The sequence below is a fragment of the Osmia lignaria genome, chromosome 6, assembly GCF_051020975.1.
Source record: "Osmia lignaria lignaria isolate PbOS001 chromosome 6, iyOsmLign1, whole genome shotgun sequence".
In the NCBI taxonomy this organism is placed as follows: Eukaryota; Metazoa; Arthropoda; class Insecta; order Hymenoptera; family Megachilidae; genus Osmia; species Osmia lignaria.
Genome location: NC_135037.1, coordinates 4,143,963 through 4,167,895, shown reverse-complemented (window position 1 = coordinate 4,167,895; position 23,933 = coordinate 4,143,963). Strand labels below are relative to the sequence as shown.

The following is a 23,933-nucleotide window of genomic DNA, read 5'->3' as shown; positions in this document are numbered from 1 at the left end:
GTTTATAGTTATTAAAAACTTCCCTAATCATTTATAATAAAGGTGTTTTTATTCATTTTGACCGTGTATTGAAATATTTTGACAGCTCTTTATTTCAATTGTCATACGGGAGGAAATCAAGTATTTTTAAAACAAAATACTCATTAAAAAACGTATAAAATCCGGGATTTGTACATCGATCTAGCACGTGCACAATAGTACAATAAAACGTAACCGTGTTAAGTACATAATGTATATTATATATATATATATGTATATAACATCAACGCCTATCAACATAAAATATAAAAATTCACGCTTTCATCAGAGATCATGTTCCCACCACGATTCCTCATACGCTTTCATTTTTTTTTTTTTTATTATTTTGTTATTTTTTCTATTTTTTGTGCGACTATCTGCATCGTTTCTACGTTAAAATGGGATAAAATTCTATGCAGCATGGCTAGTATCACAATTCTGACAAATCTGTCTCTCGAACGAAATACAACTGTGGCCTTAAAACGTGCTCCTAAAATTAAAGAAAGTAAAAAGAACGCTCCGGTTTTATAACCTAACGCTGCAATAAAAAAAAAGATTTTATACAGGAACTTAAACTACGAAACGATTTATGTACAACGCAATTTTAAAAGAACAAACTTACTCGGTTAAGTCTGTCTAAAAAGGTACAAAGCATGAAACAACGATCGCTGTATAAAAACGCGTAATAATACGTTCCCCTATTGTAAATTACAAACTAATTAATTACAAGGATCGCTAGATACACGATGATAAGAATACATAGTTAATAGCTGCTCGACGAAGGTCATCAATGATACAAACTTACACCTACTCTAACTTTGTACAAAACAGAAGGAATCCTAGTTCTTCTAAAATTAATTATAATTTCACAATAAGTAATATTTTCGAAAGAAATATAATGAGAAAAAGTAGAATACTTTTTAAAGATGAAATTATGTTCAGGATAAATTTACAGTAACAATTTGTGGTGAAAATTAATTAGACTTCAAAAACCTAGCCCTTAAAAGTAAAAAAAAGTTTTAAAGTTACCATCGTAGCTTCTTTACATGATTACTAATTCAGCTGCATTAATCCTTCTTCGAATTCTTTTAACCTAACCTATAATAAGAGAGACAAACACGAGGAATCTACCCAAGCTTTAGTGTCCAACACGAACAGCACTGTTCTATAACTTCAGTATCTACTCTACAACAACTCCAGAAAGTTTTTTCACGAATATTTTTCACTCATCTAATACACACATGATTTCAGTTCTTCGGCCGGAAACGAGACATGTAGAAGTCGCAATCCGAGCAATAGATCGCTGGTTCAGTTACCTGTTTCTTTCTGCAGAGATGACAGGGGGCGGTTCTAGCTGCACCCCCAACGACAGCTTTCTGCAAAGGAGACGTGGATTGACTCACCGTTCCATTAGTTTTTGATGCAGACACAAAGTGCATCTGTTTGCTCTGTTTGGACACAGGTGGATGCTGATAAGTGGGATATTTCATATTAGATTGTATCTGACCATTCTGTAACTGATTTGGATACGTCTGGTTAGGTGCCAGGATGTTCTGTTGGTCTCCTTTCTGAGCTGGTGGTCTCTGATAATTATCATGCCTCTGTTGGTAATTCTGAACATTCTGCTGTTGCTGATAGGTAGCTGGTGGATTGGGAGGAGGTTGATACTGTGGCAGTGGTTGGTTGATCCTGTTCTGTTGAGGAACAGACTGATAGGGATAACCTTGATAGGAACTATGGGTGTACTGATTCGGATAAGGACTTGGCGATTGAGTTGGAGGGTATGCAAATGGTTGCTGAGAATGCTGAACAGTTATGGGACTCGCATTATGATTCGCAATCCTCTGGTTTATGTTTTGCTGTTGCTGTTGTTGTTGCTGGGATATTTGTTTGTTCATCTGATTGTGCTGTTGTTCCAATTGATAGTAGGTCTGGTAGGTGTTCTTCTGACACACTGGTTTTTGTTGCTGTACATTGTTCTGGACATATTGCCCATGGAGTTGAGTAGGATACGGGCTAGCTGGTTTCTGTGTCTGAGATAAGGGAATACCTTGATTCCTTGGATGAGATGTCTGTGCTTGAGGGTACGTTGACTGGGACTGCAAGTATGGCATGTATCCATTCTGGGAGTATCTTATTTGCTGCTGAAGCTGTGGAGAATACGAGGTTGGTGGCTTGGAGACATTAGGCAGCCCTGTGTAGGTCTCCCTGACTACGTCTTGCCCTTCGTTCCCGTTGAAACCACACAGTTTTTTTTCTGATAATGACCCTACAGATTCGTTGGAGTTCTGTCTTCCAAAAGTGGGCTTGATGGTGTCTGGAATTGGTATAGGGTTCACGCTTCTCAGCTGATCTTGGTAGGGGGTCGCTGGAACACTGTCAGCTTCACTTTTCAGTGGCAAAGTCTGTTGTTGGAACTTAGTAGCAGTGCAGTTCTCTCTATTCATTTCAGCTTCTTGTAGACTCCTTATCTCTCGAAGAACTTGAGCAGTTTCTGGTTTATTCATCGCCGAACGGAGAACCCTTTCGAGGATGGGATTGGGTATATAAGAGTCTTTCTCATCGTCCTCAGCAGTGGCTACCAGAACCACTTGATCGCAGAACGATACGCTCTTCTTTTTCCCGATTCGTCGTTTCACCTTCCTGGGTGCTATATCCTCTTCGCTCGGCAGGATCGTCGTGTTCTGGATAGTATTCTGCATGGCGACTTCGCTGATGTCGTCTTCAGGATAATCAATAGGTAGACCATTTTCGTGTGGCAAGGTTAAGGACATCGACATAAGTGCTTGATTCAATCCGCTTTGTTGAGTTTGTATGGAACTGTTGGGCGGTGTTGTTGAGACAAAAGTGTTCTGACTGGAACTGGGTTCGAAGCTGGAGTTCATGATGGGCTGACCCGAGGTACCATCAGGTTTCGTAAAATTGCTCAGATTTTCCGTCGACAGCTTCATTGGTCTTGGTTCTTCAGTATCTTGAGGCTGGTCCAATAATGGAGAAGGTGAAACACAATTCTGCTTCATTGGAACCTTTTGTTCCGATTCCGTCTTAGGTGCAGGCTGTAATTTAATTTGTTCGAACCTAGCAGCCATGTCCTTTACTGAAGAAACAACGCGTGGACAATCAGTCACATCCCGACTGGCCTGATCGTAGGCCTGGCCGAGACTGTTCATCATCAAGTCACTGGTTCTTCGTGCGATGGTGGGCCCTGTGATGGTTGGCCCCGATGCTCTGACCTTTGGGATATCCTGGTCCAGAGAACCTTGCTTCTTCATCCTCCTCTCCGCTTGCTTAGCCTGAAGCTCACGGAGCCAAGTTTCACTGGAGGATTTCTCCTCTTCCTCCTGATCCTCAGACCTCTTTTCTTCCCTGGAAGTTTCAGAAGTCAAAATCTGATCTCTCTTCATTTGGAGCTGCGTCAACAGGCTGTTGATGTGTTGACTGTCAAATTGCAATTGACGCTGTTGCATGGAGACCATGGCTTGTTGTTGCTGGTATTGCTGTTGTTGATATTGTTGCTGATACTGTTGTTGATACTGTTGTTGACTCTCCTGGACATGACTGGAGCAATCATCAATTGGTGGAGGGGGTGGAGGAAAGTCTTCACTGGCTTGCCTCGAATGGGAGACAGAATGAATGGAGGGATACGGTGGAGGGGGGAAATCCTCACTGGGTTGTCTGGAATGGGATACGTTCCCATTTTCAGGATACGGAGGCAGTGAATCTAGTTGATTCTGTTGTTTCACAGGGCTCTGTTCATTGTGGACATCTGCTCGAGTAACCACAAAAGTGGGTTCATAGAGGATTCCATTGGCATACTGGACCACGTCATCCTGAATCCTAGGTTTGTTATTGTAACCTGGTTGACACGATCCTGGCACATTCGCGCCATTCTGGTCCATGCTATACGATGGCAAAAAGGGCAATGAATGAGACTCTGACGAGTAGTCCGTATAGTTTGATGTCCTGTTAGCCCCTCCAGGTGCGTTCCCCGAGTTCACGTGATTCCAGTAGGTCCCATTCTGCTCCTGGGATGAATTATTCGTACACTGTCCCTCTGACGACTGATACGCGGATTTCTCGGTCTGCTGCTCGTTGTGCACTTCGCCCGAACACTTAGACTTGCTAAGCTGAGAAGTGGTCCTGAGCGGAGGAGGCGGAGGTACCTTCGCCACGTGTAACACTTTGCCGGCACTGCCGTGGAAGCTCTTCCTCATCAGACGACTTCTCTCCAGATTCGGGTTGCTCGTACTGCCTGGACTACCGTTCCCCTGTCCGGTGAACTCCAGGTGACCCTCCGACAAGTAACCGCTCAGCGACTGGTTCACTTCGTTCCCTTTCAAACCAACGCTGGAATCGTCCACTGACTGCTTCGGCAAGGTGTTGGAGGTTCCCTCCGCGTTCGTGTTCGCCTGTCCGTCCTGCCCTTCCCGCAGATCCGGCATGCTCCTGTTCTTCCTCTTGATGAGCCCACCCATCAATAACTTCCTGCGAATCTTGTGCTGCTTCTTACCTTGTTTCTGTTCTCCATTGGTATTATTGGACTGGGAGTTACGCACGTTATTGGCAACCGTGTCGACATTTTCTTTCGACTTCTCCACCTTGCCCCCCTTTGGAGAAGGAGAAGCCCGGGATGGAGCTATGGAGAAGTCCTTTGAAACGTTCTTATTCCTCTCTTCGCTTCGAGCGCGTTTCTTGTCCTTCTTATCGTCGTCGCAACGCTTCGTACGACTGAACAATCCTGTCCTCTGCATAGGTCGGTCGTACAGCATGTACTCTTCGTCCTCGATCACGTTCACTGCTGTGGCTTTGCTGCGCAAGGTCTTCTTCTTGGGCAAAGTGGCGTAGATCTCGATGCTCTTAGTGGCTGGCTTCTCTGTGGTCGTGGTTGGAGCGTTCACTAGGAGTTCGCGACTGTTTTGTCTGGAGTGGTTCCCTTTGTCTCGGGAACTCTGACGGGAATGCTGACTGGACTTACTGTTCTCTCGCGAGTGTCTGCCTTCTGGTGCACCTTCTGTAATCATAAATCAAAATGAACAGATTATAATAAAATATACAAAATTGGAAAAAGGATTTTCATCTTTGTTCATTTATTTACCTTCTTTGTCGCTATTAATAGTTGCCTGTTCCTGCAGCATTCTTCTATGGAGACTCCTGGTCCTCATTACACAAGTGTTGTGCTTCATCCTTGCTATAGTGATCGTGTGGGGATTGTTGTAGGGTGCATCCATTGCGGCTCTTGCTTTGCTGCTGGCTGCACTGCACAAAGCCACTGCAGTGCTCAGATCACCTGCATCCTCTGCTGCTCTGGATTTGTCCAGGAGGGCGTCGGTTTCCTTGCAGAGGCGTTCACAGTCGTCGCCTGAGGACGCTTGGTAGCCTTCCGGGATCTGGGCAAGCTATACCAAGTAAATTGATTTATACGTAGATTTTGTCGTTTATTTATTTTATTCTACTTATTGTTGCAAGTTTCTCTGTTTGTCCAATTTGAATTAAAAAATTTCTCAAAGTCAAAGATTTTGAATACTATGTATATTCGCATTTTTATAAAATTTCTTTGATGGTACACACCTGTAAGTTATGCTTAAGACCCTGCTGCAGTGGAAGGCTATCAGTGGAGGACAAAGAATAGGAATCATAACCAGCATCATAATGACCACTGCTGCTGCTCGAGAGTTCTCCAGACTTGCTGGTGGGACTCTTTGGAACTCCAGAGTTCCTCTGCATTTTGTTCACAATATACAAATACGGATTGTCCATGGTGGTTGAGGAACTGGAGGAAGCACTGTTCCGATCACCAGACCAGTTCCCAGAATCTCGTCTTCGTGGTACATTTAGGTGGTCTGGAATACTGATGGCATCCTGGGGAGTGGATCCAGCACTCAGACTACGTGTCAATTGCATTTGTTGCTTCTTTTGTTGCTGCATAACAGTTTCCACAGCACGTCGACTGATGTATTTTGATTCTGTCTCTCCATCAACAACATCTACACCCTTTAACAATAAACAAACCAATAACGGATAAATAAATTAATTTTCATATCTTTTTTAATCATTAAAGACTTACTTGATTCCCAAAGATGTTGTTTTGGATATCAGTCAGGTTCTGATAATCACTGTAGATCCTGTGCTGAGTGTAGGGATGAGGAGGACTGTCAGGATTCGGTGTGATGGCACGTCTGGCGGTGCTATTGATCGATGGTTTCTCTGGGCTCGGTGTGATCGATCGGCGAACATTATTTTTCGGCGGTGTCTTCAAACCATTCCCATTTGGAAAAGGTGTTACAGTTTTGGGCGCGTTCTCTGTGTTAACTGGAGTGCCCCCAGGGGTTGCATAGAGCAGCAATAGAGGTTGATAACGTCCCCTCCTACATTTCTCCACGACTTGCTCCCAGCGAGGACCGATTTCCTTGACCGTGGCATCGTCGAAGTAGATCCACACCTGAAACAGAATTTCATGGAATTGTTAGATAAGAGTTAGTGTAGTGATAACACAGTAGAAATATTGATGACTGGTCTGGCACTTAAGGACCAGCTTTTAAAACCTTATAAAAATAAAAGAAATCTTTTATAATTTTGAAAGCGAAGAACTTATCCCCACTGGGATTGGATATATCAGTTAGGTAATACTAATGCAATGACTGAACTTTGTTATTTTATTTTATCTTTATTTTTGGCAAACTTCTAATATTGTAGGAACTGCACGATGTAAGCAAAAGTTTGGTCCCAAGCGTTTCGTTTTCATCGAATCTTTGTTGTAGTAATAGCATAATTATAATAACAGAAACCTAACTAACCTTCAGTTTAGTATGAAAGAAGAAGGTGGAATAGTGTTTCCCATAATATGTAACAACTCCCACAAGATTGTGCACAGTGGAAGCACCCCATCGAGAGTCCACCACGCTATGGAAAACGTCGCTCAACCTAAGAGACGTTCCCACAGTTGCAAATACGTCCATAATATGTTCCAATGACGGTCGTTCGCTATCCCATACGACTCCAACGGAAACGATCTCCGGTCTGTTCATCAGAGTCCGACAGATCTGAATTTTAGCTCCACAGGAGCTCTGAAAATTCGGACAAAATAACAATACATTAACAAATTGTGTGTGAATTTTTGTTGGTTATTCGAAATTGCACAGCATCCGCAACCGAATGAATAATCCACGCTCCTTGGCCGATAGTTATCGTTCTACTTCAAAGAGAAAGTCCAATCTCGCGAGATATTATTTCCAAGAAAGGCCGCAGAGTTGTGTCTGATCTTGCAGCGGATGAATCAAAGCTCCATCCACCGGAACTGTCGTTCATGGTGCGATGTTATAAGAAGTTTGAAATTTGAAACTCTCTAGCTCATTACCATGTAATTTATTTATAATTTTCAATATTATGAAGTTCATTCTTGCAGTTAAAAAATTATTTTATAATAGCTCAATTCTTCCGGAATAAAATAAAAGAAAATGTAACTCGATTGGACAAATAGTTTTTGAGATAAAAATTCATAAGTGAAGTCTGTTTTTGTAAAAATAGGCAAAAATTGCAAATTTCAAAAATTCATAGAAAATGAAAAAGAAAATATGAAATACAATATTAGATTAAAATTGGGGTTTCTCACCATGGTCCGCCATCCGAGGATTAAAAAATTAGCGTAATCTCAATTGATAAAATAATAATTATTGTTATCTATATTCTTGTGCCATTTATCAGTAGTATTTCAAATTCATAAAAAGGTCGCGAAATTATTTAAATTTAAAAAAGTAATTAGGAGAGCGTTATCGAATTAATTTTTTATTTGGAATAAAATCCTTGACCTCAACGACAAAAAGTGTTTTATTCAAAAAAATTTCTTTCACTTACCGGACAGTCTCTGATGTCACCCATGCCTCCAGCCTTTCGAAGAAGCTGACCGAACAGATCCGGGCTGTTGCGAGAATTCGGAGGTGTCTGTCGAGCCTGTGACGTTAATGCCGACGCTGACACATAATGAACCATCTGAAAAATAAATGAAAGAAAAAAAAAATTTACTAAATTATTTTCTATAATTAACAAGTGGATCAACAGAAACGAAAGGGTCGAGGGGAGGAAAATAATTGACAGTTTCACTTTCCTCGCGAAGCGAGACGGAAATAACGAAGCCGTTCGACGAGGAAAGTGAGAAAAGTTGTTGGAGCATGAGACGAAATCCTGGCGTGGAAAACAACCCTCCTTTTCTTTTTCTCCTTAACTCGACGTGACGAAGAAATAATTAACTCGCGACGGATGAAATCGCGATCGAACGAACCGGTTTCATTGAAGCAGACCGATAGCAAAAGAGGGCTGATTGGCTCGAAAGGAAATTCCCTTGGGATGACTCAGAGAACCACGACGGAACTGCAACCACCCAGAGAGTGGTTTACGTCGATCATCTTAATGCGATTTTGCGGTTTCCCTTCGTAAAAATGTGTATTTTATTCGTTTCGCTCGTGTCGGTTAAAATGTAACAGCTGTCGTGCGGCAAATAGCAGTATTTTGTGTAACAGACACCTCGGAATGGTGAAGTGTAATTTATAAATTGGAGAAATGGACAATTTGGTGGAAGAACACTGGTGTAACACAATAAAATTTTAAAAAAAAGAGAATAATATGAAATATAAAATTATATTAAAATCGTGGCTCTCTCCATGGTCCGTTGTCAAAGGGTTAATAGCCTTTTGGTAGAAAAAGTATTAAAATACTATTATATGCAAATTCAAAGAAAACTGTATAAAATTTAAAATATATTTTAAGAAATATTTAATTTTTCATTGCAAATTTTCCACTTCGTACTCTATGAAATTGATATTATTTAGAATTTTAAATAAACCAAAGTATATTATACATAATAAATTAGTACCGTTCTATTTAACCGTGGGTAAATTGCTAATTACCATTGATTGTTCCATGAATTTGTTAAGGAAGGTAACGAAGAACGTCGAAGGAAAAAAAACACAGAAAATGTTTTATATCATGGAAGCGAATATATTTTACGGTACATGAAAGAAGTTAATTAATTTCTCTGGTTAGCAACGTAGAATCACTCATGGCAAAGTTTCGGTGAGAAAGAAAGACCAGCTTCGAACAAATGCAATAAAGAAAGTCGTATTTCGTCCATGGTGCCGTGTAATTGCTCTTTCTTCGTGATTAAATTATATAATTTTCTTGGAAGTTTGCAGTTATGTTGTGCATTATTTTCCTCGTGTTTTTTAATCCTGTGAAAACTGTGATTCAATGTGCGAAAGACAATAATCGTAAGTACTTTTGTATTGCATGTCAGTGATGCAACCAACACTTTTTATGGGGGTCAACAAATTTTTTTCATCTATGATAATATTACGTTTAAATAAAATTTGTAAAAAAAAAATATAATCATTTCTTAATAGGGGGCAAATGGACCCTTTTAGACTCTCCATTCCTAGTTACATTATTGTTGCATGTAAACTTTTCAAGATTAAAAAAATCGTGTGATTTTCTAGGCAATTTCCTAATTGTGTGATCATAAATCTAAAATTTTTTAATTTTCTATATAAATAATTTAGCCATTATCATAAGAAATTGCAAGTATGCTAAATGCAAAGGGTTAAAAATTAATAAAAAAAGCATTTAATTGTCTATAAAATTCAAAATCAATAAAGTATCAATTTTCTAACATTCTATATAACAATTATAATTCCAAAGGTATAAAGTTAATAAATAATGCATCAAATTAATTTGAACTTTTCATAAAAGGAGAATAAAAAATTCTGACTATTCTATCGACGTAATAGTAATAAAAATTGAATATGTTCAGTAGATTAAGTTAGAAAGTAAGGCAATTCTCTATTTGATTGTCTACATATCCGAGATAGGTAGAAAAGTGGACGTTTCCTCGAGTACGTATACATAAGAACAAAAGCAATGCCCTTTCGAGCACTGTTCACCGTGTGCATAATCGAGCACAAAGCGAAAACAGTTTACGTGGGTGGAGTTGTTCTCCATTCGTGTACTGGTATCGACTGTTGTCCGTTGATCGTAAAAACCACGAAACTCGTTGCAATCTCGTATCGGTCATGGCCGATCGCTTTTACCGTCTCCAGCTGGCTACTATTCTAATTCTCAAAGGAATACCACGTTCAAACGCTCAACAAACGGCAAAATTACAATCGAAACTATAAAATTCCAGAGTTCCAGAATTAAAAAATTCCAGAATGCCAAAATGCAAAAATTTCAAGATTCCAAAATTCTAAAATTTCAAAATTTTTAAAGAATTTGGCCGACCCCAGGAAAGGATTCAAGTTACGCCACTGTTCTATACAGGATTAATTTAAAAATATTTGCACCCAGAAAGAAGGTTAAAGGGTTAACAACCCTTCGATTGATCTCAGTAGCCAATTACCAATTCTAAGTCACCTTCACCAATCCCTTCAATCAAATTTCGACTTTATTCCACGAAAAACTACCCCTTTATCCGATCAATCACCCCCCAAGATACTACCTTCAGTTTTAGAAGGATAACCTGGATCAATGAACCATCAAATCCCGACCAGTTAATCCATTTACACAATACAACTTGGCTGTTGGATGTCTTAGCGCACTTAGGCTTCTCAGTTAAGTCGCTTAAATCGCTTCGAGTCAACCGAGGGAGGGTAACTACCCTCCATCTTCTTCCTTTCGAAGTTTAAACCGACCCACCCTCGATTTCAAGGTTTCTCTAAGCAAACAAAGGATTTAGAAGCCAGGATCTACCTGAAACTCGTTTTCCAGGTCCACCTGCACGGTTCGTGTGGGAAGAGGAAAAGGTACAGGAAAAGCATGAAAAATGGATGGGACAGATGGTTCTGAAGATGGAACAGGTAGGCGATGATTGTGGTACAACGCAAAAAATTATTTTCGTCAATTAAAGGTGGTACGTTTATAAGTTTAAATAATAGTACTATATGATTTATTCATTCATTTGCAATTTAAAAATAGGTATGGTCGACTATTATAGTGTTAATTATTCAGACCTACTTTTCAATTTAAAAATCATTGATAAGTGCTAAAATTTTATACGATTCTGCGAAAAAACTTGAAAACCATGTATGTTTCTCGAGGTGTATCCTTGAAGGTTTCGCAAGAAATACGTTTTCCGCGAGCCATGCACGCGAGAGAATTGCGAGATGCAATAACTTTAAATGCGAGGTATTTTAGAGACGAGTAACGTGTCTGTGGTTATGATGATCTAAGAGAAGAAGAAATATGGATGCCTGATGATTTCACTGAATTTGATTGTATCAATTGGAAGAATTTCAAAATGTTCGCCTTTGAACGGCGGACCAGGGAGAGAGCCTTATTTTTGTATATGTTTTGTAAGTTTGGCTCTCGATTGATCCAAATACCGCTGTTCAAGGGTTAAATTAAACAATTTAACATTGAGAAAAATGTGGAGAAAACTGACCTGTGTAAAAGGCAGAGGCTCCGAAGTGGCACCGCAAGCTCCGCAAACACTTTGCTCGACCAACGTCATGGCAAACTTCTGATGTGGCACGCAATGTCTCGCACTGCACATATCTTCGGCTTCTCCGCTGGCGATGTGGAGATGTATACGCAGAAGAATGTTTTCCTGTAACAATCGTTTTTTTTTTCGTTATCATCTCGATGATTAACACCGCCAGAAATAGAGAAATCGTCAAGAACCATCCTCGATTATGGTAATTCGAAGATATTGTGAAGAGGATACAGACTTTTTCTTTGTTTATAACTTTCTGGTTTTAAATGATCATCGACAGTTGTAAATATTTATTAGAGGTTTTAAATTAGTAATAATTAAACATGTAGATAGCATGAACAAATGAAGCATTAATTTATTTATACACGATTCTTCAAAGTATTGATTTTCAATGTTTTTTTAATTTTATTGAATTTTATTTTAAAAAGTATTATCTTGAAAATGGGTCAGCTAAGTTTGGATTGCAGAAATCTTTTATTGAGTTTATTTTTCTACAATGGTAACTGATGAAAGTGTAAAATATTTCTGATTAGGAAAAATTCTATTCCTTGGTTCCAAGTTTCTCATATTAAGAGCCCCTTTGATAAAAATAATTAAATATTAAAAATTATTCATCTTCCAAGCTAATTACTTATAAACTACTCAGATCCAGAGCGATGAAAATGGACTCTTCATCCATGAATACATCTACTAGTAGCTTGCATTATTTTAAAATAAATCTTTGTCGAGACAGCGCAACAGTATTCCTCTCCAAGATCTCATTCTTCCATTTCCTAATGTAACCGGCTTTATTCAGACCGATGTCGACACGACACACGCGTACAAGTCGTCCGGCTAAACGTGACTCCGTTGTAAACGAGAAAGTGGACTACCGTCGCTGAATTTGCTTAGTACTTACTACATACTCACCTACGGGATATATCGTTACCGCAATCAACGCGATATAACAGAGGGGGAGAACTGGTTCGCCCGACGGAATTATTCAGGATCGCAAACCGCTTGGAAAATCGTTGCCGCGTCGCGGAGGAAGTCGAGATGCCGAGAGGGATGTCGAATGTCGAAACGGATAGATTAATGCTCTTACTGCACTTATACTACGTAATAGTTAATCTAAACGGGGTAAAAATCAAAATGATCTTGGAGTCGTTTGCTTGTATTCATTTCCTTGATACTATGTAATACATTATATGTAATCATGCAGTTGTAGTAACGATAGTAGGAAAGGAATAATTGATCTTTTAGATGGGGATAACTTTCCAATTTTATCTATGAATGCGTGTATTAGTATAGAAAGAAATTATGATGAATTTGATAAAGTGTTCCTTTAAGGAATATGAAGTTGTTAGAGGAGAATATAGAGCACCAGTTATCTTGCATTAAGAATATTTATAAAATCAGACAGAGAATAAATAAATGACTTTTGAATTTCATTTAATTTAGATTAATTTTACGCCCCCAAAATTAACAATTAACAATTAATTAATGCAACAAAATTTCAATGAAAAGTTTACCATCGCCAATTGGCATTCAATTGGCTTTCTCCGTCGTTGCAAGGATTCCACCTCGCCTCATAAACTTTTCGCTGAACTCGTTAGAATTCGAGGCGACCTACAGCCAGGGGTAAGATCGTCGTGTATGGACGGCTTCGAAACCCGTTCTCGCCTAGATCCGCGGATTGCGTCGATCGCGCATAATAGGCCAAAGGGAACAAGGCAATCGTCACTTACGAAACATTCCGCTGCATCGTCCATGAATCCCAGCTGAAACCTTTGCTGATCGAGAAAGCTCTCGGCCAAAGCGCGACGCAGAGTGTCGGGCGGCAGTGCGCTCTCTTGCGAGAACTGGAGCTGCGAGAACAGGTCCTGCAACAAGGAAAATGACAAAGATTTAATACCGATGCTTTGGAATGTTGTTAATGATACGAAATGAATTTTCTGTACCCTGGTACTTTCACTTTAACACGTTCCGTTCGGCTTGAGCACATCTACCCATAACAAGCTATAATATGCAGCGTTACCCCCGGTCCGAACGTGTTTATGTCAACACGGCGACAGCTAGTGGGTCACGGGTGACCCGCGCCTCAAATTTCGAATAATTTAATAATTAGTTAAAGAAAATAGAATGCAAATTTTGAATAATGTTGGTAATAGTATTTTTAATAATTACACTTTCAGTACTTCCATTTCCATTATGATAATTATTATCTGTCTATAATGATGCGATATTAAATAATAAATGTTCTAGGGAATAAAATGGTATTCCTGGAGGCAACATGTTACTTCGTGAACACAATGGATATGGACAGTAACGAAGTACCTCCACGTGTGTAAATATCGCCTTTTGTGGGACAAATGTATCGCGTTACCGATGCAGAAGATGCACTTGAATCTCTTGGCCACACAGCATGGGCAAACATTGCGTAATGCAGTATAAAACGAAGCGTTGTGCAATAATTACAGCATCAATTTTATGAAAGATTCGATTGCGAAATTCTGCTTAAAATAATTGCATTATTATGGTGAATAATTATACATGTTTTTCGAAAAATTAATATTGCACAGTGTGTAGAATTGTGTTTTTTATAAATTATGAATTTCAGTAATAATGATTCATATTTTATTCCAAATTTATATTTTAACACTTTGATGACGACTTGGAATTTTATTTCATTCGTTTTACAGTAGGCTCTCGTTATATTGCCAGATGAGTGATTTGACTTATACTATTATATAACCTACGAAAATAGTACACTTTTGTCTCTTTTATTCCTCTTCAAATGAGAGCTTGGAAGCTTGATAAATTTTTCCTCTCTTATAGCGCCATCCGTGGCAATATAACGAGAGCCTAGGAAAAATATTCTCTTGAAAGCTTTTATCAAAAATTATCACCATCTGATAAATAATTGCTTCTATTATCCACCCTAATCACAATTTTTATTAAAATTACTTTTAGCCAAAAGATTTCCATAAAATATTATTCTATAATTATTTAAATTCAAATAAAATACCTCAACGCAGCAACGCGTCCTCAAATACACAAAGTTCCTTACTATCCACTGAAAAAACAGCACAAATACCAAAAAAGGCATTCGACGTACGACGACACGAGTATCATGACCAAACGAGGAATTAAAGGGAGCGAACGAGCCTAGTTGGTCGTTCGATCGCCAGGCAAGATCTGCGAGTGTGGTTGCAAATGCAAAAGGAAACTCATCACGCCCACGCACTCTCAATTTCCGGTTACATAAAACGTATGCAAATTCCGGCTATGTAAATCGGATCGGTAACCCGAACGAAAAGCCGCGGTTTAGTCATCGTATGAGAAGCGATCGACGAACGTTCCATTTCTCGTCTGCCATGAATGAAAGAACGATTTCGAAACGATCGCACCAGTTTTAACCGACCATCTTTGTCGAGATGCGTTCGAAGGGATTGTGTAAAATGAGAGAAAAAAAAAATAGATACCGTGAATAAATGGCGATCCTGGCAGGCGACTACACACTCGGGGCAAACGAGTTCGTTTCGTAACTAATCCTCGATCGACGATCGTAGACAGACACTGAATGTGTAGAAAGTCGGGGTTGATTGCTCAACTCGTAGCATTTCGAGAGACAGAGCGGCAGGAAAAATGTTAACGAAGATGGAAAAAAGGGTATGCGAACACGAGCAATCAAGAGAATTCTAGATCAATGCAAGGACAATTATGAAAAATAATTCTTGGTACTAGGCTGAAGAGAATTAGTATATCTGTGGAATTTTTATTTATTTTAAATAAAAAAATATTAAGAATAGTGTTCAGCTTCCTTTTCCTTTTTATTCAATTTTTAATTAAAATAGAAACCTAGACGAAATTATTAGAACGTTCTATTTTGTTATTTTGAAAAATAATATTAAAGGGGCATAAATTATTTTTTTTTTTAAATATGAGATAACAAGATTAAATTATTCAATAAATTGCAATGAATAAATGAACGGCACGTGTCGGAAGTGATTTATAAGAGAAAGCTAGGTAACGTTGTGTACTTGATCAGAAGAAAAATCAACGTCGAATGAACCGCAAATGATGAGGTGAAATTTTTCAATGAAAGTCGTTCGATGAGTATCGAGTACCGAGAGTGGTGGCAGCGGTATAGGATAGTGACAGATGTGGCACAGCCGTGCAAGCTGGCCGATATAAAAGACGACGATAGTCTGACTGGACGTCCACGTGTATCGAGAAGGATGTTGCACCTGTTCGAAGCAGGTTAGCCTGGTATCGAAAAAACCAGACGGCTTGCAGTAACTACATTGCTGAGCGAGTGAAATCGATGAATGAAACCGAGCCCTTGCTCTAAGATTAATCTCAATAACAGATTTCATATTTGCCACTGACTGGCCTAACGTTTGGCTCCGAGCGAATTCTACCGGTTTCCCATTGGAAATTCAATACAACTATTTTTAATTTATTAGTATAGATAAAGTACAATTTAAACTCCCCTTAAGCCACCTAATTGAAATTTTACTTTTATTATTAACTTGTCAATGATAATATCGATAATTAGATCATTATGCACTATTATAATAAAAATGTAATGTAATAATCTAATATAAAAATTTATTTCTAATTCTTTTTTCCAAATTATTATTACTCGATATTAGCTTCTCAAATTCTATATTTTTCTTTATTAAATTCTCCAAATTAATATTTTGAATTATAATGAAAAACACCTAAGCAAATCTTTGTTATATAAGGGTTCGGAAATGAAGCGAAATTTCCCTTTCCTTTTTATAACCATGGATGATTTATTACCTCGATAGAGAATCGTCATCGAGAAACGCTTAACTGCTGTTAGCCGCTAAGAAGATAAAATCACGTCGAGGACGAACAATCTCTCGAGTGTTACAAACGCAAGAAATTGAACGCTAACGACATTTCAAAGAGCGGCCATGTGGATTTCCTTCGAGTGCTTTCACGCACACCTCTGCTAATTCTTATCTCACCAACCTCTTAATGCATTCTGAAGAACCTTTTTTTTTATTAAACAAAAAAAAGTGTCACAAAAACCTTGTACACCTTCAGAGACCGAATAATAACAACATCCAACTTGTAACAAAATAAAAGCTGCAATAAATTTTTCTTTCTTTAAAATTTAAAAATAAAATAAAATAATGAAGTCTAAACCTATATAGAGTAACGTATATAATTGTTGATTTCTATATAATGATCGACCCTTTTTCTAAAAAAGTAAGAAATATATTATAATGCATTTTTTAATCCTCGGATAGCGGACCATGGAGAAAGCCCAAATTTCATTTTTTTAATTTTACACTGTTCCAATATATAAAATTTTTTCGTTTAAAAATGGTAAATTTAACTTAAAGTTAATGAAAATAAAATCAGGGCTTTCTCCATGGTCCGCCATCCGAGGGTTAAGAAACTCATTATAATATATTTCTTACTTTTTTAGGAAAATGGTCCTATATACATTATCCTATTATTATTACCATAAAAAGCCAATTTATTATATTAAAAAAATATGTAACACTAATAGTGACAAATGTTTGCAAAAATATGTAGGTTTAAACAGATCTCAAGAGGTAGTTGAAAATTTACATGCCCCGACCTTTAGCAGCAAATCAATGATTGCAAATGAAAAATTTTGCAACAACAGCCTGGAAGATAATTCACGGAAGCATTAAATCGAATTAATAGGTGCAGCATACTTTTCGTAGATCGTTCAGCTCGATATTGGACGGGGTGTCCTCTCTTTCCATTCCGCTATCATCTTCTTCCTCTTCTCGCGTCGCTCCTTCAACTTCGACCTTTGCCACCACCTCGTCCTTTTTCTCGTGATCGAGCGGCGTCGGCGTCGCCGACGCGTCCTGGCGGACTTTTATCCACTTCAACATTTTCTTCCGCAATCTTCCCGATCGCTATCGTCTTTTTTCCATTTTCTTAAATACCACTTACATTTTTATTTAAAAATCCTCTGTATCGCTTATAAATTATCGTGTGTCATCTTTGTTTCATCTCAAAATAATTTTTATTCTTCCTAGTTTTTCAAAATCTTAACACCATTTTGATTCATTACTAAACCACGACGAAACAATTCTGCACGGTTACAAAAATCCTTCCAAGGTCCGCAAAGTTCACACGCGAAAGATCAGGCAATTTCCACCAGCCGTTGGTTTAGAAATCCGGATAAACGGCACGTTCGAGATTACAGACATGTTTCCTTCGTCTGATCCCGAGCAAATAGAAATTTTCGCTCCGCTACTCGCGGCCAATCCTCTCGGGGATAGATACGTATGTAACTCTGTTTACCGTGTCTACACGTTCCACGCTTCATCGCACCTCTGCACTTGCCAGTTTACTCTCCGTCCCCCAGTTCAGCCCACTTTTTTCCCTGTTTCCTTAGAGCGATAGACCGTTCTAGGCGAGAAACAACTGTGTTCTTCTTATCTATTTTTAATTTCCCCCCGATCTACCTTGTACGATTAATAGGGCATCACGGGAGTTGATTTACAGCCGGCAATAAAGCGATTTATCGCGCAGGACGATGAAATATTAAGGATAATCGTCGATGCCGTTGGATAAACGGCTTTCACGGAAGGAAAGGCGAGGAAGAAGCAGCTCGTACGGGAAACAGGTGGCCACCTTCTGAAAGACTGCCGGCTCGATGATCCTCCGCGAATGTCGAAGAGGGAGAATCGTACGCGGCAATTGCATGCCGGATGTACAAGGGGAACCCGTTGCCAGACGAGTCGTAGACTCGATTAAAAACCATAAACTCGTTTGACAAGCGAACTTCTTCGATCTACCAGCTGAACAGCTTCAAACGATCCTAAATAAATATATCTTTGTACTCTCGGAATATTAAACACTGTAGTTTCTCTTGTTTACGAATGATCATGAGGAGGAAATTTTTAGATGATTCCTAGAAGCGTGACCGAAGGATTCAGTTTTCTGAATGAGTTCGAATCCTTTCTTCCGGGCTTCAACGACCCGTTGCATCTTTCGTTCCACTTCGCTGTGCCACGTGGTTCGCTCCTCGAACTGACACAGTTTTCTTTCAATTCTCGCAGATACCACTTAGAATTCACGATTTTTCACGGTTAATTCAGTTGGAATCATCAGCTACTTCCGATATAGTTCTAGAGTAGGTTCACTGGATTCACTGATCGATTTTTCACGATAAATCACTGGTTTAATTTCGATCCCTTTCCAGAGAACGTGGGATTTAATTACAATCGAAGATGACTTTCCACTTTGTTTTAAGAGATATTTATAATAATTCTGTTGCAGATCCGCGAAGCCAGCAGAGACACCGTGAACTTTATCGACGCTCCACTTTTACCGTCCACTAGGGATCGACTGTCGCGAATTAATAAAATAGCTGCTTTTCGACCCTCTTTTAATCGATTCGTGGAATAGAACGAGGGACGGTGGTTGGTATTACGGGGGTGGTTTTAGGAGGGATCGTTTTCGAGCAGGGAAATGGTTCGATCGCGTAGTAGAAACGTGGGGAGAACGAACACGAGACTACCTGCACGCGGCACCGTGCGCTCGTACCTGAGAGCAGCGGCTCGCACGGTGCCGAGGAACACCCTCCTCCTCACCCTTCCTTTTGTCTCTTTTCCTCTTCCTTCTCGCCACGTTGACCCCTTCTTTCCCCTACCGCCGCCACGGGCCCAACGTAGACCCGAGAAGCCAATGACGTCACCTGGTTAGCTGTCCTACGTTCACCAACCTGGAGGCCCAATCAGGAGTGTATTCCTCGGGTTTCTTCGGTCGACCTCTTTTCTGAGAGATTCTGGGATTTTTTTTTTGAAGTTGATTTGGTACATTGATTGCTGCGTTGGAGTTGTTGGGAATTTTATTAGATAATACTTTATTGATTTTATAATATCTTGTTATTTGTATTTTTTTTTATAATTTAAAATATTTAATAAAAGTATTTGTAATTAGATGAATAAGGAATTTTTAATAGTACAGGAGATATATTTTTGAGGAAATAACACGTGACAGTGAACGTGTTAATAATTGAGATGATTAAAGAGATCCATACAATCACCAAGTGTGTTTGAAAAAGGGTATGAGAGCAGGTGTTAGGAACGAATTAGGGGATGGGTTCTAGAGGACAGAAATAATTCAGTTGATTACGATACAGGTGCAACTAACTTTTTAAGCCTCAAATAATTAGTTTTCTAATTTTCATTTTTATCTACTAAAATGTTTCTTATATAAAGAAGATGGTAAACAATTATTTATATCAAAATTCCATACCCTAAATAACACATGGTGTATTATAATTAAATTTTAAATAAAAAAATTCTAAATTTAACTCTAACATGGTCAAATCTCAAAATTTAATTTCCATTCGTCCCAAACCGCAAACCACAATATTAACGACTGAATCACCGCGCTTTCATTCAAAGAAAACTAAACGGGCCACCCATAGTATTTATGCAAATTATAGATCGTAATTTTGGACAGTCGTATGGGTGATCAGCGGGCAGAAAAAGAAACTGTACTTGTTCGTTTGATCATCGTTCGGTTGCGTGTGAGAAGAAGAACTCGAAAGAATCGCGCCTACCACGCGTTGAAATCACTCTCTACGTCCCTGAAGACCACCGCTCCTCTCGTAGAACTACGACGACAGTCACGAGGAGAACGGTTCCGTGTGGTCGTAAAGGTGTACGTGAATCGTACGAGAAACACGAGAGGTCCGTACTACGAGCTCTCCGAGACAAAAGCCAGTTCTACATATCCAGCCTGGCGTACGAGATACGATTGGGTCCTGTGTGTCACCAACACAAAGGTAACGACAGGCCTACCCGAGCTCGACACGAAAAACCATGGAGGAAGGAAAAAGTGGACGCCAATACCATGCAGTTTACCTGAGGGAAGCCATGGAACAGGTATAATTCTATGGAGAATTTTTCTTTTTTTGGAAAATTTTAACGTTTATTTATAAACACTTACTATATTTTTTTTAATGTAAGAAATTAAATTATTATCATAAAAATCTCTAAATAAATTTGGATCTTCTTTAATCACTAATTACTGAATCTTTTTCTGGAGTGGCTCAGGTCCCTTAAAAATTTTTTAATTTTGGAAACCTGATATTTTTGAATATTCTAATTTTTTAGGATTTGGAATTTTTAAATTTAAGAATGATAACGGTCCACATTTTCAGGGAGGGGGCAGACTTATTCTGATAATTGGCACTAGTTAATTATATACTACTTAATTAGCATAATCAATTTAGCTACCATATAATAAAAATCAAAGATTATTACAACAGTGATATCAATCGATCATAAGTTTTCAATACTTCCATTCATCGCTACTGTATCAACATTATATCATGCAAACTAGTCGTGGGTGTCGTTTCATTTCCAGTAAGCTAATTTGTAATATATTCCACCTTCGTGTTTTACAGCGATAAATTACAGATCTATCGCCATTCGCTTCTCTTTATTATTTAATAGCGATATGTAGGCGAATACGCGTAAGTCAAGCAGCCACTCAAATCGCGTAGGTTCTCTCGTATTTCCTTCTTCCTAAATAAAATTGAATACTAAACGAAGTCCCCACACGAAAGGCTTGTTCCATGAATATTTAAATAGTAATCATTCTTCCTACGTCTTGTGTCACGAATCACGAGGATCGATGTGCACGAACATAACCGGAAACCGGGATCGTTTTCATCGATGTATGGAAACTTTCTTTGAATTTTGATCGAATTTAACATCAATATGCTATTCAATATTCATTTAACCCCTTTGCATCATTTGAAATAATGAAAAATATCCTCTTATCACCAAATTTCTTTTATTATTTTTACCTTTTAACTGGACATGACGAGTTAACTCGTCATTGGAAAATACTCCTTCAGGAGGAACGACGAGTTAACTCTAAATGCATTTATAGCCTTTTAATTGGAAATGACGAATTAATGCGTCATATAACATTTGACAAAATGGTGAAATTTATAATCCAATTAATGTGAATACGCGTATATATACGCTCTGGTAATATAACGACCAGGAAAAGTGTGTGCTTATAATTAATGAGCACCTCATTAAAATGAATTACTTAACCCTAGAAAGACCAAAGAGAGAGCTCTTCAACCTCATCAATTAAAAGATATTGAAAATATAGATATTATTTTTCTCATCTGAAAAATTTTCAAATAATTATTTTTCATTTATGCCTTCAAAATTAATACTGAAGTGTTACATACTATTAATATTATTTAAAAAAGAAGACATTAAAAATGAATTGTTACATTTGAAACTCGGTCTTTCTAAGATTAATCGATCAACATTTTCTAAGATTACAAAAATTTGTATCTAACAAATAATAATTTTCAGTGCTTAAGTAGAAAGTCATCCAAAAATAAAAGCAATTTGCAATCTTCTTAGAAATCTCTTCGCCCATCAGTACCATGACCAATCGTCAGACCAGTTAACGATACCCCATAAAAATGACACCAAGGCAAAAAGTGTAACAGTAAGACGAAAACAATTAGCTTTTCAACGAAGAACCGTGATACCGAGTGGTTTTCTGTAATAGAAGGTGCAAGTTCAAGAGGATCATTGGAGACGCCCGGAAACGAAGGTGGACGGTGTTGATAATAACCGGTGCAACCGCAGTGCCACCGCAAATCGTAGTCTTGGCAGTGAGCAAAATGAGAACAAATTTTCTCTAGTGTTACTACTCGAACAGAAGTCTAACGGGATAACTGTCCAGGTGGCAAACGTTTGCTAATGTCCTCTCTTTGAAAATATCCTTTAATTGCCTAAATGACCGACCATTATCCTAACTGTACTTCTCGAGGACGAAAAATGAACAACTCTTTAAGCACGTGTTTCTTGCTTCTAATTAGTATCATTGTAATGGATAAATGTCTCGTCTGATTGTGAATGTTCATTAGGATAATGTGAAGCAAAGTAGATTGCGATTGAATACCTGATGAGGATGTGGATGTTTTTGAAGAATTCAGGGAGAAGTTAATATTTCAGTAGTATAGGTCAATAATAAGATTTCATTTCTCCTAATTATTGTGAGTTTCAAATAATAAAATTTGCAATTTCAATTTTTCCATTTAGAAAATTAAAATCAGTGGCGTAATAGTAATTGGGAAATAGTGGGTCACAAAATTTCTTTTTCATATCTTATTTTAGAGAAAATTTATTATGCAAAATTTCTGCACCCTAAAAGGATGAAGCTGAAACATCTCTGGAGGCTTAGAATCGTAAAGTCAAACCAATTGACCGTGGAAAAGGATCTCTTCTCGTTTCGCTTTAACCCTGAAGAAGGTTTCGACCCTTCGAATACGTTTGTGGTGAATCACCACAAGCTATCTTACGTCAGGTTGAATTCTTCGATGGTACACGTACCCCTTCTCTGGTATGCAGGGATGCTTCCTGTTCCCAGAAGAAAGTTTCATATTTGTCGCTTTCACGGTTATACGTGACTGTGTTTCTTTTTCACTTTGTGACTCAGATATTGTACATTTGCATAAAAATGTTCATATCCTGATTAAATATCTCTGATAGAAATATTATTTTAATATTATTTTCATTTTCTAAATTCTACCGTTGTTTAATATCTTAACACCGTATTGCCAAATGGCGTCCAAATTATCCCAAAGCTATAAATAAAAGAAGGATGCCATAATTTTGTAAAAATACTATCTTTCGAATCTCCTATAATAAAGAGACATAAATTTCAAATCCAATCGGTGTTACGAAGGTACGTTCCCTTTGTCAGACTCTGTTCCTGTGAATTTCGCTAGAAACGGGGTACCCTTTGCCTGCGGCAATTAACTCTTGAGATTGCTAATTAACCCCGTGAGAACAGCAAGTAGAATCGTACGCCTACTTCTCGAATGATGCCTCATTCTCGAAACGCGTTTCCTTCCACGCGGCACCGCGACGCTTCCAAGAAATCTTACGCGCTGTAAGTTTTACTACAATGAACCAACGCAATGAAATGGTGGGAGAGACATACTACTTTCAGCTGATCCGACCAATCGGAAGACATCTGAAAACGTGTTCCTTCTTACCGGAGAAAGGTGTACATACACGATCTTGGAGGTCCGTTACGATCGCTGCTTCCATCGACATCCAACAGACTCCAATGGAAACTTTTCGATAATATGCAAATCTTGATATTTTTTCAGAATCCACAGCGTGGTTATTTTAATTGGAAACGCAGAGATATCTTGTTAAACCAGTGAATATATGAAAAAATGTTCCATGTGAAAGTTGTTTGGCGCGAAAAGGAAATATATCGGTGGGAACGAATATTTTTTTTAATTATCATTTCGTTGACAAACTTTTCTTTGACGTCTACGAGGAAATAAGATGCACGGAAAGGTACCAGATATAACCGGTTTAAATGCAAATTTTGATGCAAGAAATTAATGTGAATTTACTATATAAAATTT

The 23,933-nt window shown here is 38.4% G+C and overlaps 1 protein-coding gene across 5 annotated transcripts in view; it reads right to left on the bottom strand.

The window, feature by feature from the left end:
• Window positions 1–322: 322 nt before the first annotated feature.
• The window catches only part of ec (ubiquitin specific peptidase echinus), an 80,291-nt gene continuing 56,680 nt past the window's right edge, over window positions 323–23,933 (bottom strand). For 3 of the 5 annotated variants that reach the window (XM_034317850.2, XM_034317852.2, XM_034317856.2), the window contains 8 exons: window positions 13,222–13,356; window positions 11,444–11,608; window positions 7,870–8,004; window positions 6,813–7,082; window positions 6,083–6,457; window positions 5,587–6,009; window positions 5,114–5,414; window positions 323–5,029 (listed from right to left, as the gene is read on the bottom strand). In XM_034317850.2, the coding sequence (XP_034173741.2) occupies window positions 1,266–5,029; window positions 5,114–5,414; window positions 5,587–6,009; window positions 6,083–6,457; window positions 6,813–7,082; window positions 7,870–8,004; window positions 11,444–11,608; window positions 13,222–13,356 (5,568 nt within the window). In that variant the 3' untranslated portion in view covers window positions 323–1,265. Of the gene's footprint in view, window positions 5,030–5,113; window positions 5,415–5,586; window positions 6,010–6,082; window positions 6,458–6,812; window positions 7,083–7,869; window positions 8,005–11,443; window positions 11,609–13,221; window positions 13,357–17,196; window positions 19,402–23,933 lie in introns of those variants that run through there. The other 2 variants (XM_034317855.2, XM_034317854.2) reach the window with 2 other exon arrangements.